We start from the raw sequence: 19,423 nt of genomic DNA, 5'->3' as shown, positions 1-19,423 counted from the left end.
CCTTCGGAGACGGCAGGGTCAGGGAGCCGGTACCGCAGGACGTGTCGGCCTGCGCCCCCGATCCTCGCCCCGCGGGGGCCGGGGCCGGGGCCGGGGCCGGGGCCGGGGCCGGGGCGGGCGGCGGGGGGCGCCCGGGGGCAGGTGGCCGGCGGCGGGCGGAGCGGGAAGCCGGGGCCCGGCACCACCATGGACAGCTCACTGGGGCTCCCCGGCCCCGCCGCCGCCGCCGCCGCCGCCGCCCGCGGGAGCCCGCCCACGCTCCGCCGCCTGCGCCGCCGCGGGGTGCCAGCCGCCGGCACCGCGGGGCTATAGATAGTAGGGACGGGCTTTGTGAATTAATGACTGACTCTTTGCCCTCAAATTTGAAAATTATTCCTTTCGGTGTCTACTGGATTCTAGGAACCAGACAGAAGATTTGGCAAAACCCTCTTCAGTTCCACACAGCTTTTTTTTTCCTTTTTCCCTTTCTCGAGCGCATTAAATTAAATGCATATTGTCTAAATAAACCGCGCATTGTGTCAATAGCTGAACTTGGGGAGCTCCGGCCGCCTCTCGGGTGGGAGAGGCAGCTCTGCTCAGCTACTCTATCATTGTTTAATAAAGGAGATTAGTGTGCGCAGATGGAGTGCCACGAAGCGTCTGGGTCTTGCTGGTGGGGAGGAAAAAAACGGTTTTCTCTTTCTCCCCGAGCAATCTTTTCACCCAGTTAGAAGATTACACCATGTCAGACGTGGACTAAGGAGTTTCTCATCCCTGACAGCCACAGGAGAGTCAGAGGGGAGGAAGGCAACTTTTAAGGGAGCTGGGGACAGTAGAGCGCAAGAGGGCTAGGTTGCAGGCAAGAATGAGTATGTGCCAGAAAGGCTGCCTAAATCTGCAAGTAATCGCGTTTGCTACCAGCTGCATAACAGCCTTGCCCTCAAGACCACCCTGGGAGCTCTGGAAAAAACACACTGGGACTTCGCACCTCGCCTGCAGAGAGCTGCGCTCGCTGGCTTTGAACCTTGCTAGATCACGGGGGTTGTGCAAGTCCCAGGGGATTTTCTGGTCCTCGCAGGACGAGTCCAGCAATCACTGTTCTGCCGCTCCCTTCCCTTCCCCGCCAGACTCTCAAGCAGTCAGCACGCCTGTGTTTTTTTGCTGAACACCGTTTTTTCCACCCTAGGAAGACTGGGGAGGTTAAACTCCCCGTCTGAACCGAAGCCCTGGACGAGTGCAACTGAGGTTATAGAAATCCGGGAGGGGAAATGACGAAAATGCTTTATTGTGAATAAAACAAGAGGGAGGAGGGAGAGGCGGAACTTCACAAAGGTGAAGGATGGGAAGTTTGCAGAGCTGAGGATTTAGCCTGTCTCTGAGCACCGGGCGGGGGGTTAGTCATTATTTCCTTCTGTCTCTCTGGGGCTGCAGTGGCACCTCCTCCCCAATTAGCTGAACCTGTCCCACTTGTCGGCTTTTGTTTCAGGGGATGGTTTCGCTCCTGAGTGGCTTTTGGGGGGAGCCCAGTCACTCACCCGCCCGCAGCCCCTGGCCCTATTCCCCGCTCGGGAATTACGTGCCAAACCTGGAACAGGGACTTAACTTCCTAGCCAAGCTCCCAGGTCAACTTCCTCGTAGGAAAGCTGATTTATGCCTGTTTATACGTATGGAAAAAGGAGGCAGAAGCCAAGCGCGGCATCCCTCCAAAATCTCATTGTCTTTGAGGCGGGAAGGGGGAAGAAAGGGGAGGCAGAAAACCTAAAATGATAAGGTTTGCCTTGTCGCGGCAGGGAGGACTTGACCAGAAAGGCAAACACAGGCTTTTGCCTCACCTCCCCGCGGCTGAAGCCTTTTCCAGGTCTGACAAAATGACCGATCCCTCCGTGCGCCCCGGCTGGGAAAACAACCAGCCGCCGCAAGCGCCTCGCCTTGGCGGGGAGCCCTTGCCGTAACCGAGGCCCCGGCAGGTGAAACTCGAACAAAATTGTGCCTTTTTCCCGCTCCTAGACACGGGACCAGCCGTGCCCGGGGGTGCCCCATGCGCGGAGCGATGCTTTGACACAGGTGTGGGGACGGGAATCGCGCCGTCCGGCGCGATTCCCGTCCCCACACCTGTGCCAAAGCATCGCTCCGCCGGTCCTTCCTCTCGTCCAGCCTCATCCTCTGAGGCCAGGGGACACCGGGAGCTGGCAGGGAGGACCGGCCGGCGGGGTGAGATGCTGCAGGTGTCGGCGGGTCCATCCCGGGAGCCGCTTCCCTGGATGCGCATTCCCCGCTCCGCGCAGCCGGCCGGGCTCCATCCGACGGGGAAAAGGGGGGGTTTAAACCCTGGTAGAAGGGACTTTTCGCCCCGTCCTGCCACGGAGGAGGGCTCAGGCTTGCGGTGAGGTTAGGTACCAGGAGGAGTTTGCTCACGAGTTAAGCATTTGTGTAGGTGGCAGGAGAAAAAGCGCTGCGCCGGTTGTTGCAGATGACAAACAGGCTTCAGCGGGGGGGGGGTGGGGTGGGGTGGGGGCGCGAGAAGGGGGGCCGGGGGGGGGGGGAAGGGCATGGTATCATGGTATGATAGTAAGTCTCCTAAACGGGTTTGGCACTGCTCAGTTCCTGCCATATTAGCAAAGCCATAGTTGGGTTGTATTTTTTTTTCTTCTCTTTTTTTTTTTTTTTTTTTTTTTTTTCCTTCCAAGCCCACTGAGGCAGAGATGAGGCAAACTCAGCCATAGGAAGGTGGTTAGTGATGTCACAAGTTTGGTCTTTTCAATAAAAGCAATAGAGAAGGGTCTCCCTCACTATATATATTAGGAGAAGCTTCTGTTCTTCATAATAAAGAGAGCAGCAAGGGAGAAAAGCACCTGCTTTTAACACCCTTTATTTAGCACTAATCTGTTGCAGGCAGGATAAAAACTCTGTAGGGCTGGATTTCTTTTCAAAAGTATTACTTTTTTGATTTATTTCACTTCTTTTTTTTTTTTTTTTTTTTTTTTCTTTTTCTTAAGGATAGAACATAGTTTTGGAAGAGATTGCTGAGAAGATCAACCACTGTTGGCCAGGGTGATCTCTGAGAGGCACAGAGGGCTGTAACTCAAGGAAAAGGTGAAGTAATAAATTGTGAAGAAACTTCAGTATTCCAAGTTTATAAAGGCTATTTATTTTGCCTGAGTCTGTAAGGGTTGGGTTTTTTTTTTATTTGTGGGGGAAAGGAAATTCTAAAAATATTTGATGGACGTTTTACCTTTAACATGAGCAATAGACCTATGAGTGTGTGGGGGCTGTTTTCAGGGGATGTCACAATTATTTTTAATTAGTCGAAAGGGCAGTGTAAATCAAAGAAGCCTATTAGCTATACATTTTAATTTATAGCCTACCAGGTGTTCAGGGAATTTATTTACAGCATAAACGATTTAATGTTTTCAGCATGATTTCTATTTCAGCTCTTATGTTTTCAGTTTTATTTGCCTGTGTGGTACGAAATTTGGCTAAGGAGCTGGGCTTTTAAATTGTGGCAGCAAGTGTCGTTTAACGCAAAATAACCTGCAGGTAGAAAAATGGTTTGCTTTGCACCTGAACTTTCTCCAGAAAGCGTTCCTTAATACGGGGAGAGGATGAGAAGGCACACCTCAGTGTTTTGTTGCGGCTTGTGAGGGTGTTGGGAAACATTTGCTGTAAATCAGGCTGTCAGAGGCAGAAACCAGCGACCCCTCCGTACCTGGGGGCAGGTCGCTCCGGGGAGGTTTCGGTGGGGCGCGGAGCGGAGCCGAGCCCCGCGGAGGGTGCGCGGCCGCGGAGGGGTGAGGGGTCCCGGGATGCTACCGGGACGGAGCCGGCGTCCCCAGGTGCTCGTTGCTGCCCGCCTGGGCAGGGCCACAGCGGGCGGGAGAGCCCGTCCTCTGCCGTCGAACAGGAGACGGGCTTGCAAAGCGTCTCCCTTTCGAAGAGGGGTGGGGGGCAAGGGGCGCACCAAAACCCCCCGGGCTTTCTCCCTGTACCTTACTTCGTAATAGCCGGGGGCAGTTTCTTGCGCAAGCAGGCTGTATAAAGGGGCGGATTGTGTTACCTTTGGTTTTTACAGAAGTGTTTTCCTGTGATGGAAAAATTTGGTCCCTCCGCTGGGGGGGTGCGGGGCTGCCGGCGGAGCGCGGAGGCGGCGGTGGGTCCCCGGCGGGGCGCAGGGGGCCGGCCGCCCTCCCGCCGCTCCGGGCACTGCCGCCGCCGCTGCCCCCGCAGCCCCGCGCCGCTGCCCGCCTCGCACGGCAGCGCAACCTGACACAGATATTTGCAACGCCCCGGCCAGACTGAGGGAAGGCGAGGTGGAAGGCGAAAGAGGGAGAGGAGGAGAAAACTTTCCACTAATTTACTTTTTTGGCCAGGACCGCCTGTGTTCATAGACTGCGAGTCCTTCCCCCAGCCCTCCTCCTTAGCCCCCCCTCCCCTTTACTAGCGTACAATTAACATCATTAGGAATCAACCCTCCAGCTAATAGGGGAACTGCGGCGAACAACGGTAGGTGTGTGAAAGTAAAGGCGGCAACGATCCCAGGCTGGGCTTTTGGGCTTGATCTGAAAAGTTCCCCCCACTGATGGGGAGATCGCCCTTTCCGCTGTGCTGCGGCAGGGGAGGTGCTGACCTAGGGGTAAACACAAAAAGGGAGAGGTGGGGGCAGAGAGAGAGAGAGAGAGGAGCCCGGCTGCAGAAGATGCGAAGAGCTTGGCCGGAGTCCTCAGGGTCTGCTGAGTGCATGTGCTGTCGGGTGTTTCCCTTTCTTCGCTCCTTTTTGATTCCGGTCCCGGGAAGCGCTGATTTCTAGTCTCCTTTTTGGCTGTGGGTATCCCGCCCGGGCTCTCGCTCTCTCCGCACATGTTCCTAGGGCGCCATCTCTTTGCAAAACCCTCCGTCCTCCCGCAGGTCTCCCAGAGGCTGCTTCGGAGCGTGTGAACATCGCAGGCTCCAGCCCAATCCAACCTGCGGAGCCAAGCATGCTTCCCAGCCCCTGAGCCTCCCCGGGCCACCGCTCCTCTTAGACCTCTCGGGCTCTCCAGCCGGGCAGCGCTCTTTGCTTGCGTTCCCTTTCCTTGTCCCAGTCGTGGACCCAACTTTCCGGAAGCAGAGGACGTGAACCTGACTTTTTTTTTCGGAGGTATACTTAAAGACAGTTGTATAGATGCATTCCCCTAATATTGAGAGGGATCTTGCCTCCGGGCAGCGAGAGACAGAGAGGGAGGGAGGGAGGGAAAGAGGGAGGGAGGGAGAGGCAGACAGCAAGGAAGGGAGAGAGACGGAGCGAAGTTTGGAAGAAGTGAGCCGCTGCCGAGAGCTCAGAAAGTTTGTTTTTCCTTCACAACCTCGGAGCTGGTAGAGCCGAAAGCAGGGTCTGCTTGAGGACGGCGCTGGCGCATGTGTCCCTCGGGACTGATCTCCCTTTCCTTGCAGGTTTTAAGACCCGGAGGATACAATGTTCACTAAACTCTTCCACCAGTGGAGTTTCGCAGTGTTTCTGCTGAGTTATTCCGTGCCCTCTTACGGGAGATCAGTAGAGGGGATCAGCCGCAGACTGTAAGTTTCTCTTCCCCCCCCCCCCCTTGCTTCGGTCATGGTGCGGGTGGGGAGGGAGGTGGCCGGGCCCCCCCGGGCCGGCAACGCCGGTGCGGGCGGCGGGAGCAGCCCGGGGGGATTTGCAGCCTCCGGCAGCGCTCCCGGCGTGGCTCTGCAACGGAGCGGCTCCGGGTTACCTGCCCCAGGTGCTCACTGGTGTGTCTAAGCGATAGGCAGAGGGCGTTTGGGGCAAGGAAAGGGCGCTTTTCAGCTGTCTGAACTTGTAACGCTTTTGGGAAGGAGACGTTAAAGCTGAGGGTCTCTTCTTCCGAGGGGAGCAGCAATGCAGCTGTGTGCTTGTCCAGCATTGCGCTAGTGCCCACCTGTGCACCTTTCTGCGTCCTGGGAGGGTCCTAGTAGGGAGCATCCCGTTTTGTCAAACTGCTGTATGTTACGCTAAGGACCATACAATTCTCCGGCGCTGGCATGGAGCCAATATTGATAAAGGTAGGGGAAACACGCAGTGGTGAGGGCTATCATGAAACTGAAGTACCGAACAACTTCTTTGGATTTCTGCCACTTCAGAAAAAAAAAAAATTCCAAAGGGAGTCCAGTATCTGACTTGGAGGCAGAAGCATATTTTTTGATAAATGATAATGTAACTTAAGAGAGTCCGTTCAGGAAATGACCTTTTTGCTCCTTCCAAAACAATCAGCATGGTTTATACTAATATCCCCTACGCAAAATGCAGAAAAGAAGCCACTGGGCTGATTGATGTAGGAGCAGCTGTCTCGCACATCTAACTCACTGGCTTTCACTGGACTTGCATCAGATTTTCTAAGGAAGAAACACTTCAGTCATACTGTGGAGGGATGTATTGTTACTAAGTTCAAAAGGAAGTCAGGTTGGAGAAAGAGGGTTGGAAAATCCAATCACAATTTATAGGGAAATATGACACAGCAAACTTAATTTCAAATGGGTTTCCTTGTAATTCTTTTATTACATACATAAGGACAATATCTCCAAATAGCACTTCCTCTGCCATTTAAGTAACAAAAAAAATCCCCCAGGTGAAGTGACTTCAGACACACCTAAACTTTGGCACCAGGCAGACAGCTATTACAAATCTCCTACAGCAAATTGTGTAGAACATGTTATTGCTGATAATGCTACAGTGTATTCTTCTCAGTCCATTAATGCTTAGCTGTTTTGTACTCCTGCAACCTATTGTTGAGCTATATTTTTCATTTGAGACCATTTTCTTCTCTTGGGATATAGAGGAACCAAACTTCAGTTTCAGAAATAAAAAAATGAAAATAATTGAAGCACAGTCAAATGCTGTATTTCCTTGGCTAAGAAACTCTGCCCTGGATCTAAGCCAAATTTGTTTTTTAAAAAGTTAGTTTTGCTAAGAAATACTCTTTCTCTTTTTGAAGCTAGTATTGTTCTAACACTTGTTTTTAAAGGTCAGGATTAGAGGTCTTCCCAACATCCCCATTCCGTCCTGACGGGGCGGGGGGGAGGGAAGTGGAAGCTAAATAGTCAAAATCCATTTCTCAGCTCCCTCTTTGCTATGGCATGTAAAACACACACAAGAAACCAGTTAGCTGTCAGTTAGTGGCATTCACGTAGTTTTGTTTGTGGGTACAGCACAAACACAGACACCACACTCAAACATGTGTCCTGTTTTAATATCACCACAAGCCATTCCTAGAGTTAATGGTTAATAACTCACTTAAGCCTAGAGATTTTTTTTTTTTCAGTCAAAGGCTTAAACCAGTAACGGATGAAAATACTGAAGCACATTATTATAGCCATGCAAAAATAATCAAAATGACATAGGCCTGGTTCTACAGAATTTACTGAGGCAGATCTCCCATGGAAAGCAGTAGCAAATTGTCCCAAGAAAAGATTGCCAGACATATTATTTGTTATAGAAATGCTTTAGCTGCTAAAGAACTTCTGAGAAACCCAGTAATGCCTCAAAGTGAAATTAGATATTTTTATCAGCATGCCCAGACACTGCAGCACCATGTCCCCAGATCTGTTCAAAATATTTTTCCTAACCCTGAGATAGGTTGAGCAGCTTTCACTCCCTTTGGAGCCAGGGGCAAGGGCACTCAATCTTGCAAAATCCAGGCAGAGAGCTGACTGAATCCTTTCCAGTTATTTTGCTGAACTTATGGTCAGACCCAATGTGAATAGTCAAGGGTAATAATGGTTAAATAAGAGCAACTCTGAGACAGAAAGTTGTCGCTTGAATAATGTTGCCTCTTAGTGACGCTAGATAGCCAGTGAAAAAAATGCAGAAAGAATGTGCCTGAAAAGAAGAGCTTATCTAGAAGTACATGGAGTCAGAATAGTCACAAGTCATGGATTTCTACTGTTTTCCCCATAACGAGACATTAAGTCTCGTATGTGCATAGTGTACTTGGATACAGTGATTAGTTTGGACACTCCGGTCAAATACAAACCATCAACATCCTTCTCTCAAAGGTGCCTACCACATGTAAGCTTAGCATTTACTGCACTTGGTTTGGGGTCAGACTCTTTTTCCTTGATGAGAGGTGCGTTTTATAGAAGGATGGAAGGGACCTCTAGTGGGTCATCTTAACCCTAACAGCCTGATATTTTTTTACATACCGTACCCAATATATGAATGCAATCATTCCAGTTTCCATTGCCTTCCTACTCCGTGTGTGTGGGTGAGATATTGTTGATATCTCCATCATGAAGCACTGCTTACATCAGCCTTCTTGGGCAAGTATTTTTCCCTGATTTACAAACACAGCAGTTGTTTGAATAACTGAGGCAGAAGGAGGCAGAAGGTCAATGAGATATGTATCTACCACATCTTCTTTGTTTTAAGAAGATTTTTGATCTAGAGCATACAAAGGAAATTGGTAGGCAAAATGTAATCCTTAAGTCTGGCTGAGTAATAAAAGTCATGTGAAATGTAACACTACGTAATGTTATACAATCATCTGGAATAGCAGAATGTTATTTGGGGCCAGACTTGATGCTAAATATCATACAGACATTTAAACAGAAACCCACCCTCTTTGGCACACTAACCCCTCACACGTCACTCCCTGCATTATTTTGGAAATGCATACTCACACAAGATGTAGATTTTGTAATGCTCTTTGACTGCCTTGTGTGTACTGGAACCAAACCTTTAGGTTTCAGCTCTGTAAAATGGAATAGCTTTTCAGTCAAGAGGACTTTAATAACAGGCTTTAGAGATTCAAGATTTTGTCACAGTGGGTAAATTGACCAAATACAGGATTAAGGCAGCTTTAGGTTGTCTGTGATAAAAGGAATTATCCTTGGTAGGTTACAAGAGAGAGTAGGAAAGCTTTCCTCATCACATAAGACATACTGTTTTAGACTCAGTAAAGCACTGAGATTTTGTATGCTTTTTATAAACTAGAAGAGTGAAAGGAAAACTGCATTTCCCATGCAAATATCCTGGGAAAATAGATTACTGAAGATAGGAATGTAACGTGAGCCACAATGGACAGCTTGACAAGCAGCACAGAAGTATGCCACTCAGAGGAGTCCAAGGTGCTAGTTTTATTAGCATACTTGCAAATCAGACTGACCTTAACGAGCAGGTTATTAGAGATGGCTATTGGAGAGCTTCAGGGAGTGCACTGGTCAAAGAAATTCTCCTGGGGGAGATCTTGAGCTTGTGTTAATGGCCACAGCTGCACTGAAGAGAATGAAACAATACGGGTTCAGCTCAGTATTATCACATTGCATTTTTGCTTAGGGACATTGAGTTGAAGGGCATAAAATGCTTGCCCTACAGCCTAAAGTCATCCAAAACAGATTTTGGGATGCTTAAAACATAGGCAAAGTTTGGTCAAATGTGTGCTCACAAACCTGAGTATATCTAGGCCTGATTTTGAGCAAGTATCCCTACTGTATCACTTAATGCAAAACCACGGTCATCTTTCAGTCTCGTTGTGGAATGGGGGAAAGCTGCTGTTTGAATTTTACACTGAGTAATAGAGATGTAGTATCACTTGAACCCATCACTTGAACCCAATACTCAAAAAGTGCAGCTCTACAAAGACAAGAAGTGGAGGGGATGCTCTAAAACCAGTGCCACTTGAAATTGCCAATTTCAAATAGCTCTACTGTTGGTCAAATCACAAATCTAAAGGGTTTGGCTGAAGGCAACTGAGAAAGATAAATTGCAGAACACTCCCAACCGTTTAGTGTACTATCTTTGTCCACCACATTTTGAAACCTGGTAATGTAGCAGGATAATTAGGGATGGGACGGACGGAAGGAATATTCACTCACAGTTATGTGTCTTCTCCCATTCCACCCACATGCAGAAACAACTTCTTATCCAGCTAACTGACCAAATGATTATACGACAGGAAGGCAGTGAATTCATTTTCTTTGGCCAGTAAGAATCCAGTCACATGCAGTACCCTGATGCAAGATGAGAGGATACATAGCCAATCTCAGCACACTGAAGTAGGGCAATTGGAAGGATAAACTGTATTATAGCATTCATGGGAACATAGCTAAAATCCCAGCTTGCGCTCTTTCTGTGGTTCACAGTGCAGCTGTGCGTCTATCCCACACCAAGGAAAAAGCATGTATTTTCTCACGGTTATTTATTATCCAGGTGCCACTTGTATCTTCTTTCCTCAGACGTTTCGTATCTTCTTTGCCAGTACAACACCTCTCAAAGACAGATAGCTAGCCATCTCCCAGTTCCTCGGAAACAAGACAGAGGTTAGTGAACCAAAAGGTCATGAACTCTGGAAAAGTACCAAAGACCCACTCAAACAAACCAGGATGCTCTTGAAGAAGATCCAGTGAAGAAGGCTAGCATAAAACTCAGAGAGCACAGCAGACAAGAAATTTGGCCCCAAAAGTTCACGCAGAAAGGAATACTATAAAGGCATCTAAAACCATAGTTAGACACAAGTGGCCAAACAGTAAAATCAACAGGAGTGGCTGAGGCTCATCTCTGCTGATGCTCAGGCTGCTGCCTCTCTGGATAGCTCATTATGTAGTGAAGTGCCTACATTTTAGGCACCACATTCGAATATTTTTCCATTACGCTCCTGCAACTGCACTTATTTAAATTTAGAAATGAAATGCACTTTTATGTATTTATTTATGTTTTTGAAGTACATGACTGAGCAGAAGAAAATTATTAGAATGATGCTGTATAAACACTGCTTCCGGCTTCAGTACAAGTACTTGTTATTCCCTCTCTTGCTTGACTGCAGTGCTCATTATCTGACCCTTTAGTTTTCTGATGTCTGACAACTGCCTTCCTGCTTTTACTGCCTGAAGTGTGATATATTGAGTTGTAGTGCTTTCCTAGAACGGAGCAGTGACTAATGCAACTCCAGGTCCAGTGGTGTGTGATCGGTCAGCTGAGAATTATTCCCCGCTTAGGTCTTTCCCTTCTCTGTAGGGAGCAGCTACTCTGAGAAGCAGGACTTGCTCCAGCAGTCTGACTTAGCTGGATGTCTCCAAGCCTGAGAGCTGGTGCACAGTGGCTGTGGCCACCACTGCCAGAGGAAGAGAGGAGCTCTGCCAAGTACTGGGCAATAACCAAATCCTAAATGGTTTTTTCCCCCTCCTCTCTTCTCTTTCTTTAGCAAACGGGCTGTATCAGAGCACCAGCTATTGCATGACAAGGGCAAGTCAATCCAAGACTTACGAAGAAGAATATTCCTTCAAAATTTAATTGAAGGTGTCAACACTGCAGAAATCCGTGCAACTTCAGAGGTTTCACCTAACCCTAAGCCTGCTACCAACACGAAGAACTACCCTGTCCGATTTGGTAGTGAAGATGAGGGCAGATACCTAACTCAGGAGACAAACAAATCACAGACCTACAAGGAGCAGCCCCTGAAGGTATCGGGGAAGAAAAAGAAAGCAAAGCCTGGAAAACGTAAGGAACAAGAGAAGAAAAAGAGGCGAGCCCGCTCGGCTTGGCTAAATTCTGGCGTGTATGGAAGCAGCGTGACCGAGAGCCCACTCTTGGACAACTCTGTTACTACACATAATCACACTTCAAGGTAATTCTGCTATATCCTTTTGGGAGGCGTACCATATATTTGCTGAAATTGTTATCCTTTGGTGTGAGAGGCCAAGGCCTCACTCAATACTCGAGTAATAGCACATCTTTATGCTCATAACTGGGCGGTGGCTTTTCAAGCAGTGCGCAGTCTCAAGGTGCTTTCTGGAGGTAAGTACCCTTTCCGCTTTGCAGTGGTGACAAAGTCTTTCTTCCTTATGACGAACAATTCAAGTAAACCACTTATTGCCAGAATGAGCTTCCTGAAGCTGAGTAAGTAGTAAGTAAAGTTATTTCTGCAAAAAGAAAGCACATCAAAGCTATTAAAATTTCCTTTCCTGTTTTAACCGTAGTGTCTCTCACATCAGATTGTGGTTCCACACTTGGGCCTCAGCAGATTGAAAGCTTTGAGTTTTATTTAAGGCTCTGCATCTATAAAATGGTGAAGTTTTCTTTCCTCTCTCTCAACGCCTCCCCTTTTTGGCAACCTTCCTACCCTTACTTTACAGTTTTTCATTTTACTGTTTAACCTTAGGGGAGAACACGGAAAATTTCTCTCTTAGTAATATCTGCAAACAACGCAGAGCAGCCTTTCACCATAAAATTTTCCCTGCCATTAGGACTTTTTAATTCAGCTCCATCTTTTTGCCAGCTTGTGAAACAATTACGTTGCTGCTGAAAAATGTTGAGCATTGCTTTTGGAGAGAGACGTGCTTCCCTCCTGTATGACAATGAAGGGTTTTCAGGGCAGTGGTGAGCTGGAGACTTCAGCCTAAGTGCCCTAAGCAACTCATCTGCTTGCAGTCATCGCAGCTTGAGTGGAAGTCTGCACAGTTGCAGATAAAGCCAAAGAGTCCACTCCTCAGTTCTCCTCAAATGTTTGCATTTTCAACAGCAAAAAACCCCCACCCTTTTCTCTCCTCCTCCCCTTCGCTTTGGCAGAATAGAGACATAAGAGAAGTGCCACTTGCTCAAAGTAAATCCCTTAGAAAGAGACGCCAGCTGTGGGATTTACTAAAATCCGGTCTTGGGTTAAGCTTTACAGGCCACAGTTTGCAACGTGCTCCATCACCTCAACTTCTGCTGGCATCTGCAGGAGTTACCGGCATTCGGAGCTAGGCATTCAGTGTCCCTGACCATAAACCTGTTAGCATGGCTGTAGCAGTTAGCAGCGAAGTATGAGAGGCTGGTTTGTCTCAGAGCCTTAGGAAAGGCACACGTCGGGACTCCGGTCAGGAGTCGCCTGACGTTTCAACAGGTGTTAAGGAGCTGTGGTGACCAATAAATAGCACCTGTCTTCGGCACATAGAAATCTAGAATGTAGGGAAAAAACATCCTAGGGCATTTTGAGTGTTATTTCTTTTTCTTACTACCCTGTCTTTGGTTGTATATCCAATGGGATATATAAAGAATGACAGGTACAACCCTGTTGATTTTCCTAGTTCAGCCTTTCTGTTTCAAGTATGGTTGGATGGCTGAAGGCAGTCAGCTTTTCTGTGGAGTCCAGACTGCTGAAGGCAGCCCAGCTTTACCTTCCTGATATTATTGCCCAACGTGCAGTATTTCTCCAGGGCAAGAAACGGATTCCTAAAGAGGATCTATATTTTAGATACTTAATTGAAGATGATTAAACAAAGAGAAGCTGATTGAAGATGATTAAACAAGAGAACCAGATTCCTCCTTCACAAGTACAGAGCATAATATGCTGGTTCAGCTCTTAAGAAACTGCTAGTATATGAGCTTGTAGTTGTCCCAGTAGGCTGGCAAAAGATATAATTTCTAAACTTTAAATGAAAGGAAGTCCCAACTCCCTGACATGTACTTTAGATAGGGGTTCAATGCAGTTATTCTATGCGATTGTTGGCACAAAGTGGGCAAGCGCATTTCAAACGGAGGGATGACCACACCTGAGAGAGGTTGATTCCTCAGCTGTACTGAGCTGAATCGAGAACTTCTACTCTATCTGCTGGTGGGGGACAAGGAAGGTGTGTGCAGACAGGATTCCCATATGCTACACCAGTAGAAGCTGCTTTTGTAGCCCCCCTAAGGCTAGCTGCAGCTTAGGAGAAGCGTCATTACAGTGAAGAAGTGGATACGCATAATGCAGCAGGGCAAATGTCAAGGAAGTGCAAAGATAAACTTTAATCGTGCTTCTCACTGTATCTCTGTGCTGCTTTTCTGCTCAACACACTGAACTAAAACCCTCACGCCAATTCCCTCGGGCCAATATTGATCCCAAAATTTTGGGTTTCGGTCAGAAAAAAGACCAAAAATAATGTGCTCTCTAGATCTTTTGACTTACTACAGGAAGTACCTCATAGAAGAAACCAATCTTGCAAAATCTGGGACTAAATCACAGAAAGCAGCTTGCAAGCAGTCATTAGTAAAGAGCCCATTGTCAAGATGTGGCTTAACTTAAACTCTAAAACAAAGCCTAAACTCCAAGCCAAATTGAAAATGTCAACCTCTTAAAAATAGGCCTGTGTAGTGCAGACATACATATAGTCATGCTGTATGAATTGTGTGCCATTATTATACATACTGTAATATAGCCTGAATATACTCTAATATTACTAGTTAATTATTAACAAGCTTCATGCTAGCATTTCCATTCCAGGCACTTAAAAAATCTTTCTCATGGACATTCCAGCTATATTCCCATTCCAATTCAATTAAGCTGTTATTACCTAATTTCCTAAGAAACCTTTCAAATAAGTAGATTCCCTATTGTTAAATGTAGTCTCATTTCAACGTGCACATAAAAAACCCCTCTTAAACTCTCAAGGATTTACTTTTTTTTGTATCTCACACCCACACACGTCTGCCATGTGGAACACTACCCGCAGCTTCGGCGACCAGTCCAGCAACAGAGCGAATCCCGCTCCATCCTATAGCTTCGCACTCCATTCTATAGCCGTTTCCCAGGGAACCAACGTGCATTACAGAAATGTGCTGTTCACAGGGACAGAAGGGAAAAAAGCCCAACCCTTCAGCATTTTCTGCAGCACCGCTAAGAAGTAAAAATAATATTGTAGTGTAAGTAATACACTGACAGGATAGGAGCAGGCTCTGCTTTTGTTCTCATGGCTTCACAAGGAAGGGAGGAGTACAGAACTCACACCAGGCTGCCAGCATCCCTTAGAAAACTCCCAAATCTTAGGACTGTATACAGCAGACTGTTTCAGCTTTGACTGAATGCAACAGGAGTCAGAGCTTAACACGGCAAGATGATAATTTTCTTTTAAGACCAAGTTGTTCGGCTCACAGAGGGAAAATTTCAGGATTATAGTCTATTCATTCATTCAAGGACTTAAAGAGACATGCTATCAAGGATCTGTTCACTTCAAGACCTGAGCAGCCTTTACTGCATAAGTACTGCATGTACTCGTGTACACGACAGAATAGAAAAATATACCTCTAAGATAAACAGATCCTTGTCTAACAGGTGGTCTATCAGTGGGAAAGATAGACCAAATAAGCCCCGTGGGACTGTTTTAATCAGAAGCCTGGCATCACACCCGAGCGGTTAACACAGCAGGGGCATGATTGCCACAGTGTTCAATTAGGACTTTCTTTTTCTTATCTTCAGAACAAATTTCTCATTTCTCCAACTTCTTTTTAACATTTGGCATATTTATTATAGGTTGATAGAATTTTTCTAGCTGTAGCGCTCAGGAATCTTCTTGCATAAGGCTTTAAAGAAAACTGAAGCCTCTTCCTATTTCTCTTAATGTACAATATAGTGGAATAGATGGCCTCAGTGTTGTGACAAACTGCAGGTCTTCATACTGCTAGCATTGAAGAAAATATAGTAGAGGTCTTGAAAAGATGTCTAAAACTATAGCATTGTTAAGCCGGCCCTATTATTGCAAATGTTTACTAACAAGGCACACCTGTTATAATCTGTGGCAGTCTTGCTATTAATTTTGTGTCTGTGTGCTTGAAGTAAGAATTAATTTTTCTGTTTTTTCTGTCCTTTTTTTCTTTGCAGGAGGCGCTGACATTTTCAGCAAGAGATTTTTGGAAGACATATTGCAGTATTCTGTAATAGTGAACATATGGGAAGTATTAAAATATTTATTACTTGTAAATATTGTAAATGCTCAGAATAAAACCTTTTTCCCCCCATTGCTCTCTGAAACTGCACATTTGATTATTGTGAATTTTCCTTTTTTTTTTTTTTTTTTTTTTTTTGCTAAGGCTAAGACAATTATTATTGTCACATTTACCATAATTTATTTTGTTGACCGGTGTATTTATTTTGTGAACATATCTTGGTGCTGCTGACTTTCTATATTTTTTGTAACATAATGCACTTTAGATATACATATTGAGTACATTGATAACTGACATACAATGTTCCTGTTTTGTGGTTGACTTCAATGAATGCCTACATACAATTGTTCAAACTGATTTTCCTTTGTGCATGTATAATAGCAGTATTTTAAAATTTGTAAAGAATGTCTAATAAAATATAATCTAATTAAATCATGACTCAAAAGGAAAAACGTGTCCTTTAGGAATTTCAAGAGCAGGAACGCTATTTTTTTCTTTACTACATTTGAGAATTGTTTTAAATTTAATGTGTTTACATTGGTTCAAACTCCCACATTTTCACATTAGCTTTTACTTAAAAATCACTCAGAACATGTTTTGTTCCAGTGCTCTATTTCAAGTCAGCTAAGTTGCTGAACAACCTGGGGGTACTGTCACATAGCTCAGACCTTGCTGTAGGGAAAGCACGATTCCCAACATTTCCAGCCTGCAGCCCTGCAAAGGCTGAAGCATTACATTATCCAAATGAGAGGATGTGAAAAGCAGCCCCATGGGATGCATCACTTACTACACTCTTGGAAGGTGCTCACATGTCACACCTCGTAGTCTTATTCAAAACTAGACAGATGCTCAGTGTCCTCGGCTCCCACCAACGTTACTCAAAGATGAAAATATCTACCACATGAGTAGAGTCTCAGCTCTTTGTACCTTGCGACCACCTTATGTTAATGTGAGGGGAAAGAAAAAGAGTGTTTCCTGGGTGAATATACAAAGGAAAGAAAAAATGGAAACCGCAGTAGGTGACACGTCACTAGGTACTGTTGCATTGCTTGAATAACTTTTCCCCTCTCCCACCACAAAGATGCCTCACATGGCTGTGTTTCCGAAAAACATCTGCATTAATTTTACTTCTGCCTTGTACACATAGATAACTGCAGTTAAGGGGGAGACCACCTTCATTACTTCATGGCCACTGGCTGAAGAAAACAACAGAAAAAAATTATGATCTATCACTTTTTTTAAAGTGAACATATGAGTCCCACTTCCTATCCCTTTCGCTACCACCCACATGTTAATCACAGCAGCTGCTATGGGGGCAACCTGAATAAAGGAGAACGTTTCACGGAGATATCTGTACTTTGTAAAATCCTACTGAATTTCCTCTGTCTCGCTCCTTTAACATCAGCAACATCAGAAAAATGCAAGCGTGGAAAAATAAATTACAAATCCTGGGAATTTTAAGATAGTTCTTGTAATTGTTGCTTCAGTCTGTAGTTGCCAGGCTTTTCTTTTTTATTCTTCTTTCCTTTTTTTTAAGTGCCATCTTTTTCCATTGCCAAAGTACAGCCATCATATAATATAAACCAGATGTATTTCTGCTCTCTACCCAGTCTTGCAGAAAACTACCTCCAAGAAAGCACTAAAAGCAAGAAAACTTGAGAAAAACTTACCCATTCTCCTCCATCCACTTCTCCGAAGTGTGACATGCAATGCTTCATTATGTCCAGTTAATTACTACAGCCACAAAGCACATGCATATAGTTTCCTTTTTAAATTAAAAATATTATACATGATGAAACATAACATAACTTCGGGGTTGCATTAAAGAAAAAAGGCATGGTTCCTGCACATTTTCAACTTGGCCTCCTTGTACATCCTGCCTATTTATAGTATCCAGCTAATGCTTGGATTTATACAACTGAAGTTAACTGCAATATATTCAGAAGACGATTTTGTATCTCAGGATTGCCGGCATATCCCAGCTGGAACTAAAACCTAAAGCAACAGTGGGCAGAGGCAATTTATCTTCGTCAGAAAGGATGATCCTCAGCAGACAGGGGCCCCAAAGAGCATAAAACAAAACCCAAATACACCCAAATGCTAAACCTTGGCTTCATAGAACTGGCCACTTCATAAGAGGAGGCCTGGTTTTGAAGTGCCTCCAGTCTCCCCCATATCTTTACACTGTCCATTAAGGACATGCAATTTTTTCCTAGTTTCTACATGTAAAATTTGCGATTGTAGCGCATTTAAGCAAAAGTCCTGTTTTTCTTAAAGACCTTTACACAGGCCTTATAAAAGCTGTCTACGGATCTGGTGGTTCACAGACTATGGTTTGAAAGTCACTGCTGCAGACCGTTGGATTTAACTCTGCAAAGCTGAATGCAAGTTTTTTTGAGCTTTTGGTTTTGCAGGTAAATAAATCCTGAAGACCCCTATTTCTGAGACAAGCTACAGCAGCTTTGCCTTCCTAGCTGTGGAGGTTGCTAAAATCTTCCAGAGATTTCCCAATGATTCAACTCGTCTCAGAGACCCTGCAGCAATCAGGAATTATCCTGATATTTTCTGATCTACAAATGTAAGGTATGATTATTACAGAGGAGGAAAAGAATTGTGGTAGAGCTTCCACCTTTGCATTGTATGACCCCTTGGAAGACTGCACTTTTACATTCATGTATGTCTGCCCACTTGATGTTCTACATGGCACATGTGCACACCTAAACATGCCTAAAATGGACAGCATTATGGGAACAGAGGCACTCCAAGAGTTTGGAAGTACCAGAAGGAAGGTTGCTCACACAGCTTTCGTTTGGCCTCTTTGTTCCCACATTACAGTCAGGGCTAGAATTACATGATCAGCTGTTACAGTTCTTCTGCCACCTATCTCCTCTTCCCTCTCTCTGCCCCTACCTCTGCTTCCCCATCCATGCCTCATTCCTTTTCCTCTGCTAAAACCAAAATACAGGTCTTGTCTTTTCATCTGACGTCAGCTGCCCTGCATTCTCCTTGGTTCACGGTCTCTGCTCCCACCATTTCTGTCACCGTCCCTCTCCTCACTCCTCCTTCCCTCTCCTCACCCCAAGTCCTTTCAGCTCTGTTTCTCCTGGTCCCCACCATCCCCAGCCACACTCCATCTTCCCTCCTCTTTGGACAGCTAATCCCAGACCACACCTCATCCTCATCAGCTTCCTTCACCAGTCTCCTGGCTCACAGTCACTGATCTTGTGTTTCTCCAAGCTCTTCATCCCAGCTTTTCTCCTGGTGGGTTATGCTCTCCCCCTAGCAGCCACATCAGCTTCTTCCTGCTCTCTACTCACCTGCCAGCAGGAAAACCAACCAGAGCAGAGCAGGGAGGCTTCCTCCTCACTGTCACTTTACATCGCCCTATCACAGTGCCTTTTCCCGATCTCCTGGCTAAGCAGGTGTTGTGGGGATAGTTTGCCTTTGCCTTCATAGCCTCTGAGCATGAGCCTGCTCAGACAGCACGGTCTGTGCTGCTGCTGGAGCATGGGAGCTGGAGGACGGTGGGGTACCTTTGGTTGTCCAGGAAGGGATGTGCACTCAAAGTCCGGTCATGCGCAGGAGTTGGACCATGCTAAGTAATGAAGGCTTTTGCTGATAAAGGAGCCTTCATTCAATGAGTGTGATTTTTCAGAGGGTTACAACATGGCCAGGTGTTCTTTAAGGTGATAAAAGAGCATTCCTAATGCAGAGGATGCACTTCCAAATTTCCATTTTTTCCCCTTAGCCACAAAGGTGCTAGGGCTTCTCAGAAGAAATTCCAGAATATTTTTAACA

At 45.9% G+C, this 19,423-nt stretch overlaps 1 protein-coding gene across 1 annotated transcript; it reads left to right on the top strand.

Annotated features, from left to right (window-relative positions):
* The first annotated feature begins 5,428 nt into the window (after nt 1-5,428).
* PTHLH (parathyroid hormone like hormone) lies at nt 5,429-11,574 on the top strand. The gene is made up of 2 exons (XM_075165669.1): nt 5,429-5,529; nt 11,148-11,574. The coding sequence occupies exons 1-2, from the start codon at nt 5,429-5,431 to the stop codon at nt 11,572-11,574; spliced, it is 528 nt and encodes a 175-aa protein (XP_075021770.1).
* Nucleotides 11,575-19,423: the final 7,849 nt, after the last annotated feature.

This window comes from Calonectris borealis, chromosome 1 (genome assembly GCF_964195595.1).
Source record: "Calonectris borealis chromosome 1, bCalBor7.hap1.2, whole genome shotgun sequence".
NCBI lineage: Eukaryota > Metazoa > Chordata > Aves > Procellariiformes > Procellariidae > Calonectris > Calonectris borealis.
This window is presented reverse-complemented; position numbering and strand designations above follow the sequence as displayed.